Source organism: Drosophila simulans, chromosome 2L, assembly GCF_016746395.2.
Source record: "Drosophila simulans strain w501 chromosome 2L, Prin_Dsim_3.1, whole genome shotgun sequence".
NCBI classification, from domain to species: Eukaryota; Metazoa; Arthropoda; class Insecta; order Diptera; family Drosophilidae; genus Drosophila; species Drosophila simulans.
Genome location: NC_052520.2, coordinates 4,503,204 through 4,523,407, shown reverse-complemented (window position 1 = coordinate 4,523,407; position 20,204 = coordinate 4,503,204). Strand labels below are relative to the sequence as shown.

General features: G+C 51.2%; 1 protein-coding gene across 6 annotated transcripts in view; it reads left to right on the top strand.

Annotated features, from left to right (window-relative positions):
• Window positions 1–20,204, top strand: part of LOC6730979 — a 96,101-nt gene that overhangs the window by 41,112 nt on the left and 34,785 nt on the right. For 4 of the 6 annotated variants that reach the window (XM_039292917.2, XM_039292916.2, XM_039292888.2 and 1 more), the window contains exons 13-34: window positions 124–267; window positions 326–403; window positions 536–1,153; window positions 1,452–1,673; window positions 1,792–1,974; window positions 2,230–2,715; window positions 2,779–5,211; window positions 5,278–5,901; window positions 5,971–6,288; window positions 6,584–6,907; window positions 7,106–7,423; window positions 7,487–7,819; window positions 7,886–8,212; window positions 8,434–8,751; window positions 9,145–9,471; window positions 9,538–9,861; window positions 10,061–10,690; window positions 10,748–11,086; window positions 11,152–11,460; window positions 11,798–12,124; window positions 12,202–13,791; window positions 13,900–17,091. In XM_039292917.2, coding sequence (XP_039148851.1) covers window positions 124–267; window positions 326–403; window positions 536–1,153; window positions 1,452–1,673; window positions 1,792–1,974; window positions 2,230–2,715; window positions 2,779–5,211; window positions 5,278–5,901; window positions 5,971–6,288; window positions 6,584–6,907; window positions 7,106–7,423; window positions 7,487–7,819; window positions 7,886–8,212; window positions 8,434–8,751; window positions 9,145–9,471; window positions 9,538–9,861; window positions 10,061–10,690; window positions 10,748–11,086; window positions 11,152–11,460; window positions 11,798–12,124; window positions 12,202–13,791; window positions 13,900–17,091 — 13,764 coding nt within the window. Of the gene's footprint in view, window positions 1–123; window positions 268–325; window positions 404–535; window positions 1,154–1,451; window positions 1,674–1,791; window positions 1,975–2,229; window positions 2,716–2,778; window positions 5,212–5,277; window positions 5,902–5,970; window positions 6,289–6,583; window positions 6,908–7,105; window positions 7,424–7,486; window positions 7,820–7,885; window positions 8,213–8,433; window positions 8,752–9,144; window positions 9,472–9,537; window positions 9,862–10,060; window positions 10,691–10,747; window positions 11,087–11,151; window positions 11,461–11,797; window positions 12,125–12,201; window positions 13,792–13,899; window positions 17,092–18,715; window positions 19,043–19,100; window positions 19,422–19,478; window positions 19,824–19,886; window positions 20,184–20,204 lie in introns of all 6 variants that reach the window. The other 2 variants (XM_039292872.2, XM_039292891.2) reach the window with 2 other exon arrangements.

Genomic DNA, 20,204 nt, shown 5'->3' with positions numbered 1-20,204 from the left:
CCTAAAGCGAATGACTTTAATTATAACGACCTTATATCCACGCACGATAGTGCTTAGATAAATAAACCATTTTTTTTACCCTAACTAATGCCATAATGTCCTTTGCTTTGAACGCATGAACAGAGATTGGATGCGCATCGAGTGATGAGTGCCCGTCCCAGCAGGCGTGCATTAATGCTCTTTGTGTGGATCCTTGCACCTTTAACAATCCCTGCAGCCGTAATGAAGATTGCCGAGTTTTCAACCACCAGCCATTGTGCTCAGCCGGTGAGTATTCATAAAAAATGAATAACCGGCTCAAATTATGAATGTTCTAATCCCGCAGAGCATGGTCGCACGCCTGGATGCGAGCATTGTCCACCAGGCGCGAACTGCGATCCAACAACCGGTGCTTGTATAAAGGGTAAGTTCTACTGTCAGTCCTTGTCCTTAATCAACCTAAAACTCTTAGCCCTAAGTGTAAATACAATGTGTACATATTCTAATTTAAAATTAACCTCCCGTTACACCCGTGTAAATACATCTCTCTCCTTAGCTAATGTAACAATAACAACTATTACTACCAAGAACTCCACATCTACCAAGATACCAACGAAACCAAGAACAACAGCTAACCCAAACACAGGCGTCAAAACGACGCCGACAACCACAAGGGTCACCACAAGAAATACCACCACGACCACAACCACTACTACCACTTCCTCCACTAGCACTGAATCGAGCACAATCACAAGCGCTACTAACCAGACCAGTAAGAACCAAAAACCAGACACTGAAAGCACCACCTCCCACACCGATGCCACAAGGCGGTATCGCGATGGTGAGAACAATATCACCGATACTCCGACACCGAGGCCCACGATCCAGACTACCACGCTGCGAGGCGAAGGTGTCATGGGTGACAGTCAGAGGCGGTCCACTACGACGCCCAAAATGAAGACCACCCGGCTGGATACTTCCAACGAGGTACCAGATACCACATCGCCGTGGCCGATAGAGCTGCCCACCACGGAGGGCACCACCACGGAAGTCTACAACACTATGATTGCCCCGGTGGTCAACACCACTGACACCTCATTAATTAACCCATGTACAGTAGATACTAATTGTGCCCCTAACGAGCACTGCAAGCTGGGCCATTGCCGTAAAAAAGGTATATTCAGTTTATATGTGAAATGCACGCCACTTTGGGATTCCATCCTATTAATTGGCTAAATAACAAGTCAATTTAATTGGAACAAATCCATTTCCCAAAGTGGCACTAATACTATTTAATTGTACATAAACTCGTATGTATAGGGCTCGTATTCTGGCATTACAAACTAATTTTTTTGTAAAAATTGTACATATTTAGGATAGCCCTTGTACATATTTGGGGTAAATTTATTTAAAAATGAAACCACCATCATTTAATTAACTATTTAACTCACTAAATCCTTTCTAACAAGTAGAACCGCCGGGTTCACCGAAAACACCCGAACCCTGTCAATCTAACAACGACTGCATTGAGAGCGAGGCCTGTTACATGGGTCTGTGCCAGGATCCTTGTGAGTTTGCCAAGATCTGTGCCGCGACTGCCAAGTGCACGGCCAAGAGTCATCGACCAGTGTGCACCTGTCCGCAGGGCCATGAGGGCAATCCGATGGTCAAATGTGTAACCACTCAAACCTCAAGTAAGGCACTAATCAATTAATCAACAACTTTCATTTAATGCATTGAATACACTACCAATAATTGACCATAAGGACTCTTCTTTTCCAATCTGATTAACAATATTTAACCAACTTGCAGTTGAATGCACCGACGATTCGGACTGCGGTGTCACGGAAGCGTGCATCAACCAACTTTGCCAGCATCCTTGCGATGTCCACGATCCTTGCGCCACCAATGCTGTTTGCATCAACAGCAACCACGCAGCTGACTGCAGTTGTGCGGATGGCTTCCAGGGCAATGGATTTGTTGGCTGTCAGCCAGGTTAGTATACCCTTGATCAACACGAAGCCGCACCTCTGTTGTCCTTCAAGAAATCTCCTGCTAATGTGTCACCATGTCTCGTTTCTAAAAATCTCTCTCTTTCATACACTGTACAAATCCCCGTACACCACGACACATGTATAAAACTTGTACCGTCCCGACACCTACTCAACTCTAAAAACCAACCAACAAAAAACATATAAATACACCCACCGATCCAACCGAATCGCACCGTTTTCCTAACCAAAACCACAGCACGTTCCCATGTCTGCCAATACAACGAGGACTGCCCACCGACGAAGCTCTGCGATCGCCTGAACCGGCGCTGCATCAGTCCCTGCCAAGAGGACTCTTGCGGCGAGAATGCCGAGTGCATACCCGTGAACCATGGCACTGACTGCCGCTGCCTGCCCGGATTCCTGGGCAATGCCTACGTGCAGTGTCTTCCTAGCCAGGGATGCCGCTCCGATTCCGAATGCGATTCGAGTCAGGCCTGCATCAACGGAAAGTGTTCATCGCCCTGCCAGTGTGGAGCCTATGCCCTCTGCGATGTGGTTAATCATCGTGGTGTTTGCAAGTGCCCTCCAGGCTACAACGGAAATCCCCAGGTGGGCTGCAGTCCGCCTCAAGATCCATGCGACCCCAATCCATGTGGCTTAAATGCCTTGTGCGAACTGGACAATGGCAACCCCATCTGCTACTGCCCGAAGGGTCTTACCGGAAATCCGTTCAAAAATTGCAGTAAGTATTGTTTTTATTACAAAAGATTTCTAAAAGTTAAAACTTTCTTTAACCATGATTTAGTTCCTGAGGGAGATGAGTGCACACCGAATCCCTGTGGTCCCAACTCTGGATGTCGTCGCGTAGGTGGAAACCCGGTGTGCTTCTGCCTGCCGGAATATGAGGGTCAACCACCGTCGATTCCTTGTGAGCTACCTTCGAATCCCTGCGACCCATCGCCTTGCGGACCGAATACTCAATGCTCTGTGCTCAGCAACGGTTTCTCCAAGTGCACCTGTCTGCCGAACTATGTGGAGAGTCCGAACACCATCCGTGGATGTGTTGAACCTATTAACCCGTGTGACCCGAACCCTTGTGGAACTGGTGCAATCTGCGATTCATCACGTCAGCCCGTGTGTTACTGTCCGGACAACAAGATTGGCAATCCTTTCAGGCTGTGCGACAAACCTGCAGTTACTATTGAACTTTGCCAGCCAGGGCCATGTGGCCGAAACGCCGAGTGCTATGTGGCTGGAAATCGAGAAGAGTGCTACTGCCGCTCAGGATATGTGGGAGATGCTTACCAGGGATGCCGTGAACCGAGTCGCACCGTTTGCGACCCCAATCCTTGTGGACCCAATGCCAACTGCGTTGTGGCTGGCGACGGACAAACGGCATGCGTTTGTCCTGACGGTTTGTCAGGAGATCCCACGTCCGTTATTGGCTGCCATGGCTACGAATGCCAGGTGGATGCCGATTGTCCGAACAGCAAGGCCTGCATGGGCTACCGCTGCTACGATCCCTGTCCAGGAGCATGTGGCCAAGGCGCTCACTGCCAAGTGGAGGAACATCACCCAGTTTGTTCTTGTAACTCCGGTTTGACTGGCAACCCTGGAATTCGCTGCTATGCTTTGGACCATCCTAAGACGAATCCTTGCGTTCCAAGCCCTTGTGGCCGAAACAGCGAGTGCAAGTTGCTGAATAACCGCGCTGTCTGTTCATGCATCCCAGGTTACTTGGGCGATCCTCAATCGGGATGCCAGCCTGAGTGCGACATTAACTCGGATTGTGGTGATACCCTGTCGTGTATTAACCACAAGTGCGTGGATCCCTGTGCTGGAGCAATCTGTGGAATTAATGCCATCTGTAATGTGCGCCAGCATACGCCAGTATGTCTTTGCCTAGACGGCTTCGTCGGCGACGCCTTTTTGCAGTGCGTTCCTATTGGAATACTGAAGAACGTTTCTCGGGATCCGTGCGCACCGTCGCCCTGTGGACCTCACGACGTTTGTTCAGTGTACGGCGATGGAGTGGCCCTCTGTGATCCCTGCTTTGGACCCAATGCCAAGCAGAATCCCCGTTGCCGACCCGAGTGCGTGGGCAATTCGGATTGTCCGTTTGATCGCGCCTGTTTGGGCCAGCGTTGTCTGGATCCCTGTCCCGGATCCTGTGGCCGGAATGCTATATGTAATGTCTACGAGCATAACCCCGTATGCGCTTGTCCCACAGGACTATTTGGCAATCCGTACGAACAGTGCACAACTAAGTCGGTGGTCGAGACGCCACCACAACCCAGCTGCGCTAAGCTCCATTGCGGTGCCAATGCGGAATGCAAGCGTCAGCACAGTGGTCTGGCCTGCGTCTGTCGTAAGGGTTACTTCGGAGACCCACATATTGGTTGTCGGCCAGAATGTGTTCTTAACAGTGACTGTCCCGCTGAAAAGGCTTGCTTGAACTCCAAGTGCGTGGAAGCGTGTACAGGAGTGTGTGGCGTTAATGCCGTTTGCCGTGTGGTTAACCATGCGCCAGTTTGCATATGTGCCGAGGGATATAGTGGAGACGCCTCTATTGCCTGCAATCCATTCTACCTGCCACCTCCAGAGCGACCTCATCCGTGTGAGCCATCGCCATGTGGACCAAACTCCCGATGCAAGGCCACCCCTGATGGCTATGCAGCCTGTTCCTGCCTGCCGAACTTCAAAGGAGCTCCACCAGTCTGTCAGCCAGAGTGTGTGGTTAGCTCGGAGTGTGCTCCCAACCAGGCATGTCTGAATCAGAGGTGCGCAGATCCATGCCCAGGCATTTGCGGTGGTGGAGCTCGCTGCGAAGTGTTGAACCATAACCCCATCTGCTCCTGTGAAGCCAACTTCGAGGGTGATCCGTTTGTGGCGTGCTCACCCATTCAGGATCCAGGTCGCGACATCCCTGTGCCAAAGAACCCGTGCGTGCCATCTCCTTGCGGACCTAACTCCATATGCCAGATTAAACAAAACCGACCAGTCTGTTCCTGTGTGGCCAACTATATCGGCAGCCCGCCGTATTGCCGACCGGAGTGCACGCTGAGCAGTGAGTGCCCATCAGACAAGGCCTGCATCAACGAAAAGTGCCAGAATCCGTGTGCCAACGTATGTGGACACAATGCCCGTTGTACGGTTATCGCCCACTCCGCCCACTGCAGTTGCGACGAGGACTACGAGGGAGATGCCTTCATTGGTTGCTCTAAAAAGATTACAGAAAGTAAGTGTTTCTGTCCCTACTAAAGTACACATTATTCATATATTTATTTATTATACTCCCATTTAGGGCCCGGTGATCACATTGATCCATGCTACCCTAACCCATGTGCCGAGAACGCTGTTTGCACGCCATACAATAATGCCGCGCGCTGTACCTGCATTGAGCCCTACAATGGCGATCCTTACAGTACCGGATGTCGACCGGAATGTATCTACAGCTCTGAGTGCCCCTCATCACTGGCCTGCATCAAGCAGCACTGTCGCGATCCTTGCACGGCTGCTTGTGGAGCGAATGCCGAATGTACGGTGGTCAACCACTTGCCCTCTTGCAGTTGCTCCAGAGGATTTGAGGGTAATCCGTTTGACGGATGCAAGCGGGTGGTCGTTGTGCGACCCGAAACCGTGTGCGAGCCCAATCCTTGTGGACCAAACAGCATTTGTCGCTCTGTAGAGGGACATCCCACGTGCAGTTGCCAAGTCGGTTACTTCGGAGCTCCGCCGCAGTGCAGACCCGAATGTGTGGTCAGCTCGGAGTGTGCGCAGCATTTGGCCTGCATAAACCAAAAGTGTATGGATCCATGTGTGGGCACATGTGGATTCAACGCTAAATGTCAAGTCAACAACCACAACCCTATTTGCTCCTGTCCAGCCAACTATGAGGGAAATCCATTTGAACAATGTGTGCCCAAACGTAAATATTAATACTCCTTTAAGTTTAAATGATAAAAGATTTATTTAATTTATTTCGAAACTTTTGCAGCTGCAGAACCACATCGCAACGTGGATCCTTGCCTGCCCAGCCCATGCGGTTCCAATTCAATTTGCCGAAATGTGAACAATAGGGCGGAGTGCTCTTGTGCCCCAGGAATGTTTGGAGCGCCACCTAATTGTCGACCAGAATGTGTGATTAACCAGGATTGCCCATCAAATCGAGCTTGTATACGGCAGCGGTGCGAGGATCCTTGCATTGGCATTTGCGGCTTCAATGCCGTGTGCTCCACGCAGAACCACCAGCCCAAGTGCAGTTGCATTGAAAGCTTTGAGGGTGATCCGTACACCGCCTGCAGAATGCGCGAGAGTGAGTACAGAACCTTTGACTATTTGCTATCCTTTCCAAGAGCACCGATATGTGCTCCAGGCTCGCCCTTAATGTTAAATGTTTCTTTCAGTGGTGCTCTAGAAGTATTGGTATTATGGTGTACATTTTATGCATGTTCCTCGTATTGTGTACATATTATGGTCTTCATCTATGTATCTATCTACCTGTTTTATTATTACCTCATTTATTATTACTTAGTCTTAAGCCTATTGTGTTTGTACAATCGTCTGTATGCATCCGCATTGCCTGCTTGCTATTTTCATGACCATGACAGTCGTGGTGCTAGACCCACCCACCGATCCATGCTACCCATCGCCATGTGGTGCGAATGCCATTTGTCGCGTGCGCAACGGAGCCGGCTCCTGTTCCTGCATCCAAAACTATTTCGGTGATCCCTATATCAACTGCCGCCCAGAGTGCGTCCAGAATAGCGATTGTCCCAATAACCGTGCCTGTATAAACATGAAGTGCCGCGATCCCTGCGCCAATGCCTGTGGATTTAATGCCATTTGCCGGGTGGCTCATCATCAGCCCGTCTGCAGTTGTGAACCCCACTTCACAGGCAATCCACTGCGTGCATGCGTCGAGAGGCCTTCAAGTATGACTTTGTCCTGGGATGGGCCGACTGGTTTGGAAAACCAATCATATACAACTCGGATTACTTAAAATGTTGCCTAAATTAAAGCTTTTCGATCTTATTCTTTGATGTCAGATTTGTCATCCAAACAAATCGGCCCAACTCCGTATACACCCTATAGATCAGAAGTATTGACCTAACTCCTACTTCCTCACATAGATATGTACCTACCCTTGCCCAAAGACCCTTGTAGACCGTCGCCTTGTGGCCTGTTCAGCACTTGCCATGTAGTTGGGGATCGTCCTGTGTGTGCCTGTTTGCCAGACTACATGGGTGCTCCGCCCAACTGCAAGCCCGAGTGTATGACCAGTGCCGAGTGTCCTTCGGATAGGGCGTGTATAAACCAGCGCTGCAAAGATCCTTGTCCCGGAACATGTGGCTACAATGCCCGCTGTCGCTGCACGAATCATTCGCCAATATGCAGTTGCTACGATGGTTACACTGGTGATCCGTTCCATCAGTGCGTTCCTGAAAGAAGTAGGTTTCATGTAGAAAGAATAAGCCTAAGATAGGTTCTAACTGAGGTTATCGTAATTGTAGAACCACCACCAATAGCTGATCCCATTGTTCCGCCCAATCCTTGTGTGCCATCACCTTGTGGACCCAACTCTCAGTGCCAGGTTTCAAGCAGTGGAGCAGTGTGCTCCTGCGTAACCAATTACATAGGACGACCACCTGGTTGTCGGCCAGAGTGCAGCATCAATTCCGAGTGTCCGGCCAGAATGGCCTGCATCAATGCTCGTTGTGCCGATCCGTGCATCGGATCGTGTGGAAATAACGCACTCTGCCATGTCAGCCTGCATGCACCGGTGTGCATGTGTGAGCCCGGATATTCCGGCGATCCGTTCTCCGGCTGCTACAAGATTATTGAGAGTAGGTTCTTGTGAGGGTTTTTTGAGTCGATAGATACTTATTCCCGTGCTTGCCCCGTCTATACAGCCCCGATTGAGGTAATCCAACCGTGCCGCCCCAGCCCTTGCGGCTTAAATGCCCTTTGCGAGGAGCGGAATCAAGCCGCCGCCTGCAAGTGTCTTCCGGAATACTTTGGGGATCCTTATGTCGAGTGTCGCCCCGAGTGCGTCATCAACTCGGACTGTCCCAGGTCGCGAGCATGCGTCAATCAAAAGTGCGTGGATCCCTGTCCGGGAATGTGTGGTCACAACGCTCTATGCGCCGTCTTCAACCACGCACCTAACTGCGAGTGTCTTCCTGGTTACACGGGCAACCCCATCGTTGGTTGTCACATAGTCCCTGAAAGTCCGCGCTGTAAGATCTCAATCCATCGTATTAGCAGTGATGGATGTACCTAGGTAGATAGTCGGTCTCAAACGATTACCTAAAATTTAGCTGCTTGAAATACCCCTCTTTCAATTCAATAGTTTTTGATATGGCCTTTCAATCCACTCTACCATGGTATCCATTCCGTCACTGCAACGTAGGCCCTCAGTTAGGCTTTTCAATAATTGTTGCTTTTACCACGCCTGTAGATCCCGACCCAATAGTGCCTGAAAACCCTTGCCAACCCTCGCCCTGTGGCCTCTACAGCAACTGTCGTCCGGTCAATGGCCACGCAGTCTGCTCCTGTGTGCCCAGCTACATCGGCTCTCCTCCCAACTGCCGGCCCGAGTGCATGAGCAGCTCGGAGTGCGCGCAGGACAAGTCGTGCCTTAACGAGCGCTGCAAGGATCCCTGCCCAGGCACCTGCGGCAAGAACGCGCTCTGTCGCGTAGTCAACCACAACCCCATCTGCTCCTGCAGTCCCGGCTTCAGCGGTGATCCCTTCGTGCGCTGCTTCCCACAAGAGAGTAAGCATCGGCAAGAAGTCAGCGAAAACTTAGCTTCGGCCAGCCGGAGATTTAAATTCCCCTGCAGAGTTATTTCTCTAAATTAATGAAAGCGTTTAGATTGTCCTTTTATCCGTATTTCTTCTGCATTCAACTAGATACTCAATTGAGATTGTACAACTCAACTGCAGGGGTTTTTAAGCCAACTATTCACCGAATCATTTCGTCATCCAAGAGTGCTTTGTTCACTCGATCCATTTCATCACTGCTTGACAACATTATTCACATTCTATATATATATATATCTTTTCCATTATGTTTATTTCTTTTATATGTACTCTATGTATGGCTTATTTTGGTGCATGATGATTATCGTACTTGGTGTAATGTTATGGTTATAAATGGTGAAAGTAGAGCGGCCGCCCATTACCCATGACCGCATCGATCCGTGCGTACCCTCGCCATGTGGGCCCAACTCAGAGTGCCGGGTGTCGGCCGCCAATGAGCAGGCTGTCTGCTCATGCTTGCAGCATTACGTGGGTAGGGCGCCAAATTGCCGGCCGGAGTGTACATCCAATTCCGAGTGCCCCGGCAATTTGGCCTGCATCAATCTGCGCTGTCGCGATCCGTGTGTCGGTACCTGCGGCATACAGACCACTTGCCTTGTAAATAATCATAGACCCATTTGCCGCTGCATTGACGGTTATGCAGGCGATCCATTCTCAGAGTGTAGTCCAAAGAGTAAGGGTTCCGAAAGCGTCGGTATCCAGACACATATTAAACCGTTGACCTTTCCCCCATCCCTAGTTAATGTCCCAGTGGAAGTGGCACAGCCCTGCAACCCGAGTCCATGCGGCGCCAATGCTGTGTGCAAGGAGCGCAATGGAGTCGGTTCCTGCTCCTGCCTACCGGAGTATAATGGAGACCCGTACACAGAGTGCCGCCCAGAGTGCGTGCTGAATAGTGACTGCTCGAAGAACCGCGCCTGCCTCAACAACAAGTGCCGCGATCCCTGTCCGGGAGTCTGTGGCGTCTCTGCCGAGTGCCACGTGATCAACCATGCCCCCAGCTGCAGTTGTCCTTCCGGTTTCACTGGCAATCCCTCGCAATTTTGTCGGGAGATACCAAGATGTAGGAACTACTTTCACGTTGGGTGGGTCGAATTTTAAGGAAACTTTCTGATTGTAGTTTCCAAAAAAGTATCTAAGCAGATTATTTTGATCATAACGTGCGCGTTAGCCCTGAAAATATTGAGTTTCCTTAAAAATTGGCCCACTCTTAGTGTCCCCCATTGCTCAAACAGGCTTAATAACGATCACCCTGATTTTAGTGCCCGCTCCCGTTGAACCATGTCGTCCTTCGCCCTGCGGCCCTTACAGCCAGTGCCGCGAGGTCAACGGACATGCAGTCTGCTCCTGCGTTACCAATTATATTGGCACACCGCCCGCTTGTCGTCCAGAGTGCTCGGTTAGCTCCGAATGCGCTCAGGACAGGGCATGTGTGAACCAGCGCTGTGCGGACCCATGTCCTGGTACCTGTGGCAATGAGGCTATCTGCAAAGTGACCAACCACAACCCGATCTGCTCCTGCCCAGCCGGCTACAGCGGCGATCCTTTCGTTCGCTGTGCGCCGTGGCAGGAGGAACCGGAGCAACCCAAGTCCAATGAAAATCCTTGTGTACCCAGTCCCTGTGGACGCAATTCCCAGTGTCGTGTCGTGGGCGAGACGGGCGTGTGTTCCTGCCTGCCTAATTTCGTGGGCAGGGCGCCAAATTGCCGTCCAGAGTGCACTATCAACACAGAGTGTTCTGCCAACCTGGCATGCATCAATGAGCGCTGCCAGGATCCCTGTCCGGGATCGTGTGGCTTTAATGCCTTCTGTAGTGTTGTAAACCACTCGCCCATCTGCACCTGCGACTCTGGTTACACAGGTGACCCATTCGCCGGCTGTAACCCACAACGTAAGCTTTAGCTCAGTGTCTCTTGGAACTAGTCCTAATCCGCTTTGTGGCCCCCAGCTCCAGCCATACCCGATGAACGTCTGACTCCCTGCCAACCCTCCCCCTGTGGTCCCAATGCCGAGTGCCGTGAGCGCAACGGAGCCGGCTCCTGTACTTGTCTGCCGGAATATTTCGGTGATCCGTACAGCGGCTGCCGTCCGGAATGCGTGGTGAACAGTGATTGCTCGCGCGACAAGTCGTGCGTCAACCAGAAATGCGTGGACCCGTGTCCAGGTGTTTGTGGCTTGAACGCCCAGTGTCGTGTGTCCAATCATATTCCCAGTTGCTCATGCCTGGCTGGATACACTGGAAATCCGTCGAGCGCGTGCCGTGAAATTCCCCAGTTGCCCCCACCACGTAGGTTGACGAGTACCGTTGTAAAAGATACACAATCCAACTGATCCCACCTCCTACTTTCCCAGCCGAACGGGATGAGAACCCCTGTAGACCGTCTCCCTGTGGTCCCTATAGTCAGTGCCGCGAGGTCGACGGCCATGCCGTGTGTTCCTGCCTTCAGGGCCTCATCGGATCGGCTCCCAACTGCCGACCCGAGTGCATCATTAGCTCGGATTGCGCCCAAAATCTTAACTGTCAGAACCAAAAGTGCGTGGACCCGTGTCCGGGCACGTGTGGCATCGAGGCGCGCTGCCAGGTCATTAACCACTATCCCGCATGCTCCTGTGCCCCAGGTTTTACCGGAGATCCCTTCAACCGGTGCACCAAGATATTGTGTAAGCATGATTAGCTCAACGGATGAGGAATGCAAGCCAAATGGGGAAACAAAATTCTTTACCTTATGAGAGTAGAAAAGCCCTTTAAAATAGTTAATTCCCAAAAGCACGATAATAAATCTATCCCCCCACTTGGCCTGCCGTCCCACCCAGGATTTCTACCTCCTGCATGTATATACACTATTTAATGTTTGATTTTCCCTTTCTTATTATGTTTATTTTATGTACACTTTGTAAAACCACTATCCAACTCTACTATCCTATGAACCTATGTAAATGTTTGTTTGAATGTGCTATGTACTACTTCAACTATCTGGCACGGCTATATGGCATGTAGTGGAGCCCCCACCCACCGAAAAGTCTGGTAATCCCTGCATCCCATCACCATGTGGACCCAACTCGAAATGCCTCGATGTCCGTGGTTCGCCTGCATGCTCCTGTTTGCCCGACTATCTGGGACGTCCGCCAAACTGCCGGCCCGAGTGCCTCAGTAGTGCCGACTGTCCGGCAAACCTGGCCTGTGTGAACCAGCGCTGCTCGAACCCATGCATCGGTGCTTGCGGCCTGCACTCCGTGTGCACGGTCATCAAGCACCGACCGGCATGCGAGTGTGTGCCAGGTTACACCGGAGATCCTTTCTCAGGCTGTGCGATCGTACAGCAAAGTAATATATCCCTACCTGCTAACGAATCTGCGATTCCCTACTAATTTACATATCCAATTCTCCCATCTTCTCTCTAGTTGCCCCGCCGGACGAGACGAGAAATCCCTGCAATCCTAGCCCCTGCGGAGCAAATGCCATCTGCCGGGAGCGCAATGGAGCTGGCTCTTGCGCCTGCCTGCCCGAGTACTTTGGTGATCCGTACAGTGGTTGCCGACCGGAATGTGTCCAGAACGACGACTGCGACCGCTCGCGTGCCTGTATCAACAACAAGTGCCAGGATCCATGTCCCGGAGCCTGCGGCATTAACGCTGAATGCAGAGTTTTGAATCACGGACCGAACTGCAACTGTTTCGATGGCTACACTGGAGATCCGCATCGCTCGTGCTCGTTGATCGAGGTGGTCACCATTCGACCGGAGCCATGCAAGCCATCACCCTGCGGACCGTACAGCCAGTGCTTGGACACCAACAGTCATGCGGTGTGCAGCTGCTTGGAGGGCTACATTGGAGCACCGCCTAGCTGCAAGCCGGAATGTGTGGTGAGCTCGGAGTGTCCACAAAACAGGGCTTGCATTAACCAGAAGTGCGAGGATCCTTGTCGAGGATCGTGCGGCAATAATGCTAAATGCCAAGTGGTCAACCACAACCCCATCTGTACCTGCCAGCCTGGCATGACAGGTGATCCGATATCGGGATGTGAGCCCATGCCCGAAGTCAAGAACGTGGAGAACCCGTGTGTGCCGTCCCCATGTGGACCCAACTCTGTTTGTCGACAGATTGGAAACCAGGCAGCATGTTCCTGTAACGCTGGCTATATTGGACGCCCTCCCACTTGCCGACCGGAATGCACAAACAATGACGAGTGCCAGAACCATCTTTCCTGTCAGCAGGAGCGCTGCGTGGATCCATGCCCCGGTTCGTGTGGTAGCAACGCCATCTGCCAGGTGGTGCAGCACAATGCTGTATGCTCCTGCGCCGATGGATACGAGGGAGAGCCACTCTTTGGTTGTCAGCTGATTCCAGCTGTGACGCCTACCGAGTCACCATCCTCGCCCTGCGAGCCATCACCATGTGGTCCTCATGCCGAGTGTCGGGAAAGGAATGGAGCTGGAGCTTGCTACTGTCACGATGGATTCGAGGGTAATCCGTACGATGCCCAACGAGGATGCCGACGAGAGTGCGAGAATAACGATGACTGTACTGCTGTCCAGGCCTGCTCTCGATTCAAGTGCGTCGATCCATGCAACAATATCTGCGGAGACTATGCCATTTGCACAGTCGACAAACATGTGCCCACTTGTGACTGCCCGCCTGGATACACTGGAGATCCGTTCTTCAGCTGCAAACCCGTGCCGGTCACACCGCGTCCTCCGCTCAACCCATGCAATCCATCTCCATGTGGACCCAACAGCAATTGTCGGGCCATGAACAACCAGGCAGTGTGTTCCTGCCAGGCAGGATTCATCAACCAGCCACCCAACTGCAAACCGGAATGCGTGGTCAGTGCGGAATGTGCTCCGGAAAAAGCATGCGTACACAAAAAGTGCGTTGATCCCTGTCAGCATACCTGCGGCATCCGGGCCATCTGCACCACCAAAAACCACAGCCCCATCTGCACGTGTCCCCGAACAATGACTGGAGATCCTTTCGTTGAGTGCACTAGAGTTGGTAAGTGATTAAATATAGGACTAGTAATTAGCAAAAATTAAGCTGTATTTATACAAATTAAGGAACTGTAATTTTTCATACCTAAATCATATATAATCATTTCTTTAGCAATCACCAATGACAATACAACACCGTCGCCGGCTCCAGCATCCTGTGTGCCTTCGCCTTGTGGACCCAATGCCAAGTGCCAGATCGTGGGCAATAGTCCGGCATGCTCCTGCCTACCGAACTTCATCGGGGCTCCGCCCCGCTGTCGCCCGGAGTGCGTCTTGAACTCGGAATGTGGACCCACAGAGGCATGCATAAACCAAAAGTGCGCAGATCCATGCTCTGGATCGTGCGGATTTGAGGCCAAGTGCCATGTGCTCAATCACCTGCCCATTTGCAACTGCATTGAGGGCTACGAGGGAGATCCGTTTGTGCGTTGCACCAAGAAGGAAGAAGAGAGATCTCCTCCACTCCCGAATGACCCGTGCAACCCGAGCCCGTGCGGACAAAATGCGGATTGCTTTGCCGGAGAGTGCCGCTGCCAAAATAACTACCAAGGCAATGCCTACGAGGGATGTCGTCCGGAATGCACGCTCTCCGCGGACTGTCCTAGGGACAAGGCCTGTATGCGAAACCGCTGTGTGGATCCCTGTCCAGGAATCTGCGGTACCAATGCCGTGTGCGAGGTGATGAACCACATTCCGGTGTGCTCGTGCGTCAAGGGTTACGAAGGTGACCCGTTCGTCAACTGCCGTGTGAAACCCGTCGTGGAGGATCCTATTATTGAGGCCTGCTCCCCATCGCCATGCGGTGCCAACAGTCAGTGTCGCGACGTTAACGGACATGCGGTTTGCTCTTGCCTGGAAGGTTATATCGGAGCACCACCCCAGTGCCGTCCCGAGTGTGTGGTGTCCAGCGAGTGCTCCGCCTTACAAGCTTGTGTCAACAAGAAGTGCGTAGATCCATGCGCCGCTGCTTGTGGTCTGGAGGCCCGCTGTGAGGTCATCAATCATAGCCCGATTTGTGGCTGCCCACCTGGCCGAACTGGAGATCCGTTCAAGCAATGCGTTGTCCTGCCACCGATTGCTGTTCCAGATGTAAAGTCACCTCCTCAAGATCCTTGCGTGCCATCCCCCTGTGGACCCAACTCGATCTGCAAGAATGATAGGAACGGCCCCGTCTGCCAATGCCAACCAGAATTCTTTGGCTCGCCGCCCAACTGTCGACCCGAGTGCATAATCAATCCGGACTGTCAATCTACACAGGCGTGTATCAACAACAAATGCAGCAACCCATGCCCAGAATCATGCGGAACCAATGCCGAGTGTCGTGTCATTGGACACGCTGTGTCCTGCTCTTGTCCAACGGGATACGCCGGCAACGCTTTCGTTCAGTGTGTGCCGCAGCAAGAGGAGCCACCGAAGCCTTGCCAGCCATCGCCATGTGGTCCAAATGCCGAGTGCATTGAACGTAACGGAGCCGCTGCCTGCAAATGTATCGATGAATACCAGGGTAACCCGTACGAGGGTTGTCGTCCCGAGTGCGTACTGAGCTCAGATTGTCCCACGGACAAGACGTGCATCCGCAACAAGTGCCAGGATCCTTGTCCAGGCATCTGTGGATTGAACGCTCAGTGCTATGCTGTGAACCACGTGCCCAACTGTGTCTGCAACGATGGCTATACTGGAGATCCGTTCGCCAGTTGTCGCCGAGTTGAGGTCACAACTCCACCACCAGTTTCGGATCCTTGCATTCCATCTCCTTGCGGAGCCAATAGCAAATGCAGGGTGGCAAATGGCTTAGCCGTTTGCTCATGCTTGGATACATTCATTGGAGCCCCACCAAATTGCAAACCAGAGTGCACGGTCAATGCCGAGTGTCCTTCGAATAGGGCGTGCCACAAGTTCCGTTGCGCAAATCCTTGCGCCAAGACGTGTGGCCTGAATGCCAAGTGTGAAGTGATCAACCATAATCCCATCTGCAGTTGTCCTCTGGACATGACTGGTGATCCATTTGCTCGCTGCTACCCAGCTCCCCCACCGCCGCCACCAGGACCCAAGGATGAGCCCATTAGGAGACCATGTCAACCATCGCCATGTGGATTGAACTCGGAATGCAGAGTACGTGACGATCAGGCCTCGTGCTCTTGCCTGCCCAACTTTATAGGAGCACCACCCAACTGCCGACCCGAATGTGTTGTGAACACGGATTGTTCTCCGGACCAAGCTTGCATTGCTGAGAAGTGCCGAGATCCTTGTGATGGATCCTGCGGAGTTGACTCCGAATGCCGTGTTCAGAACCACCTGGCCATCTGCACCTGCCGTGGAGGATTCACTGGTGATCCGTTTGTTCGTTGCTTCGAGTTCGTCGAAGAGACCACAAAGTCACCCCCACTCACACAGGATCCTTGTGATCTGCAGCCATGCGGATCGAATGCGGAGTGCCGAAACGGCATCTGTAGCTGCCTCGCGGACTACCAGGGAGATCCCTACACCGGCTGTCGCCCAGAGTGTACATTGAGTACAGATTGCGCACCTACCAAGGCTTGCTTAAACAAAAAGTGTGTTGATCCTTGCCCAGGAGTATGTGGGCAGAACTCGCAGTGTGATGTTTCCAACCACATACCGATTTGCAGTTGCCTGCAGGGCTACACGGGCGATCCGTTTGTTCACTGCCGCCACGAGACGCCAGTGGCCAAGGATCCATGCCAACCAAACCCATGCGGACCCAACAGCTTGTGCCACATATCCGGACAAGGACCTGTCTGCGCCTGTCAACCGGGAATGCTGGGCTCACCGCCCGCCTGCAAACCGGAGTGCATTGTCAGCTCCGAGTGCTCTTTGCACACTGCCTGTGTGAACAGGAAGTGCGTGGATCCTTGCCCCGGAGCCTGTGGGCAATTTGCTCGCTGCCAGGTGATCAACCACAACCCGTCTTGCTCATGCAACACAGGCTACACTGGCGATCCGTTCACCCGATGCTATCAGGAGGAACGAAAACCACAGCCGACGCCAGATAATCCTTGCCAGCCATCTCCTTGCGGACCCAATTCCGAGTGCAAGGTGCTGAATGGAAACGCAGCCTGCTCGTGTGCGGCCACCTTCATTGGAACGCCACCAAGCTGTCGACCCGAGTGCTCCATCAATCCGGAATGTCCGCCAACCAAGGCCTGTATCCGCCAGAAGTGCTCGGATCCCTGCGTGAATGCCTGTGGATTTAATGCCCGCTGCAATGTGGCCAATCATCAACCCATCTGCACATGCGATGTGGGCTATACTGGAGATCCGTTTACTGGCTGTCAGAAGGAGCAAGGTAGGACCCCGTTTTCATTTGCTTAGTGGTTAGGTCAAGACGTAAACCAGCTTATAAAAACCTAATTTGTGGTTTTGGTTGCTACTGGGCGCCCAGTAAAACACTTGCTATTATTAAAAATCAAACAAAAATGCCGCACAGCCAAAACAATTGTTTGCGTCTTGAAAGAGTAAAAAGAATGTGAAACTATAGAAGATATCTCAGTATTGGCCCATCAAAAAAATTCTTTAAATCTCAGTGAAATTCCCCTGTTACCCTTAATCTAAAATCCTTTCAAATGAAAGTTTCACATTCGGTAAACGCACATTAGAATAAAAGAACAATCATCACTGAAAAGCAATTGCAATCGTTGCAATTGTTTCCTTCTTGTTTTGCACTATTTGTTTGCACCTGTGTTTCACTTCAACCGCGTGATTTGTTCTAATGTGTTATTAGGCAGCTTTTTTATACCACAATTTACATCCATTAAAATCTATGATTATCGCACGCACAGGCACAATGCATTGCAAATTAATGAGTGTGTTCCGGCAATGTTTTTATACACAAAATCACACTGCACTCGAGTTGCGAAATGCAAATTTCAATTTGGCACACACTCTGTACGAGTTGTCTGAGCGGATGTGCCATTGGAAGTGTCTGTGTGCTGGGAAAGTCAAAGATTTTGATTAGTTTTAATCAATTATTTATTTGCTTTTATTGCCCCTAATGCCTTAATTACAATATGCAAACTTGCCACGCCTTATTGCTTCCTTATATACAAACAACCTTTAATGCCTTTACACCAAATCACCCGCCTTGATTTTTGCCTTTAACCCCTGATGATATCGTTGTTGCCCTAAAATTGATTGCCTTAACCCTTGTCGTTATCGTTGCTGCCTCAAAACGTATTACCTCGCGTCCCTGCTGTATTCGATTTGGGGGATAATTCCCGTGAAATGCTTTTACCTAATTTGATATTTGGCCATGATACCTCAAATGACCATGTCTCTCCAATCGCTTACTACACCAAATTGAATGGAAACCCTAACCCTACTACCCGAAATTGAGTACTGCGTTGTTGTTGTTGTTGACCCTGACCCCCAACCAAAATTCTGCCTTAGGATCGCCAAAGAAATTAACCAAATACTAGTCGTAGACCAAAGAAAAAAAAAAGCGCGTTAGCAATTAATTAGCAAATTAAAATGATTTAACAAAACTGTAGCGTATTGTTTAACAAAAAGCAATAAATGAAATGATATAACCTCGCAAAAGAACACTTGTTTTACTTACGACACAAAAACATAACTCCAAGCCAATTCACTTGGCACATTGCACTCACAAAACACTGCCAACGCACTTAGCACACCGAGTTTAACAAAACTAAATAGTGCGGTTTACGAACCGCTGCACCTGAACCGCAATATCCTTCGAATGGAGCGATTAATGCCAACACCTAACTCGTACTTGTACTCTAATCTGCCACAATAATACCACAACTGCAATCGGATTAATCAGCTGACAAAAAACCAACGCCAGGTGTGTTGTATTCTACTAAACCCGTTTCACTCAAGATCAAATTAATGAAAATACCTGTCCACATTTCTATCCCTCTCTTTTCGGATTAAATCCGTTTACCCGCCCATAGAACGCATTGTCAATGAGCAAGTGACTCCCTGCGAACCGAATCCCTGTGGCTCGAATGCTGTGTGCCGCGAAAGAAATGGCATCGGTTCCTGCCAGTGCCTGCCCGATCACTTTGGTGACCCGTATCAGTCGTGTCGTCCGGAGTGCGTACGCCACTCGGACTGCGCCTCCAATAAGGCTTGCCAACAGCAGAAGTGTCGCGATCCCTGCCCAGGTACCTGCGGCAGCAATGCGGACTGCAGTGTCACAAACCATCTGCCCACCTGTACATGCCGCGTTGGATACACCGGTGATCCGTACCGCTACTGCCACGTGGAACCACCCCAGCGTAAGATAACCCACTTGAAAGCATCTTGTTTTCGTCCCTGACCTTCGACCCTTTCTAGTCCCTGCCCGAGTGACAGAACCATCTCAACCCTGCCGCCCCTCACCTTGTGGTCCCAACTCCCAGTGCCGCGAACTGAACGATCAGGCCGTGTGCTCCTGCCTGGAGCTCTACATCGGTCTGCCACCCAACTGCCGACCGGAGTGTGTGCTGAGCACAGAGTGTCCCACAGATAAAGCTTGCATCAGTCAACGTTGTCAGGATCCGTGTCCAGGCACTTGTGGCATCAATGCCGAGTGCCGGGTTCGTAATCATAGTCCTCTGTGTCAGTGTCGTCAAGGTTTTACCGGTGATTCCTTTACCCGTTGTTATCCCCTGCCACGTAAGAGATTGATTCTTTTTCGCATCGAACATCCTGTAAATGTTATATTCAACCTAGCTCCGCCTCCTGTGATCGAACGAGTTGAGCGTGATCCATGCCTGCCATCGCCCTGCGGATTGAATAGTCAATGCCGCAATGTACAAGGGGTGCCTTCCTGTACCTGTCTCCCAGACTTCTTGGGGGCACCGCCCAACTGTAGGCCCGAGTGCACAATCAGTGCAGAATGTCCCTCAAATCTCGCTTGCATACGGGAGAAGTGTATAGATCCCTGTCCTGGTTCTTGTGGCTATGCCGCCGAGTGTAGTGTTGTTAACCACACGCCAATTTGCGTCTGTCCCGCTGGCTTTACGGGTGATCCGTTCTCCAGTTGTCGTCCAGCGCCGCCGCCAGAGCCCACACAAAGTAAGAAATTGGAAAAATATCCGAACATGTTGTTGCAGCTAAACAAAAAAACTGAATTATTAGGCGAATATGTGGATCCTTGCAACCCATCACCTTGTGGACCGAATGCCCAATGCAACGCAGGAATCTGCACGTGTCTGGCCGAATTCCATGGCGATCCCTACTCTGGTTGCCGTCCCGAGTGCGTTCTCAATTCAGACTGTCCCAGGGACAAGGCTTGCCGTAGCAGCAAGTGCGTAAACCCTTGTCCAGGAACTTGTGGCGAGAATGCCATTTGCGATGTCATCAATCACATACCCATGTGCAGATGTCCCGAACGCACCGCTGGCAGCGCATTCATCCGCTGCTCTCCTGTGCAGAGTACGTCGATGTGGTTACCCT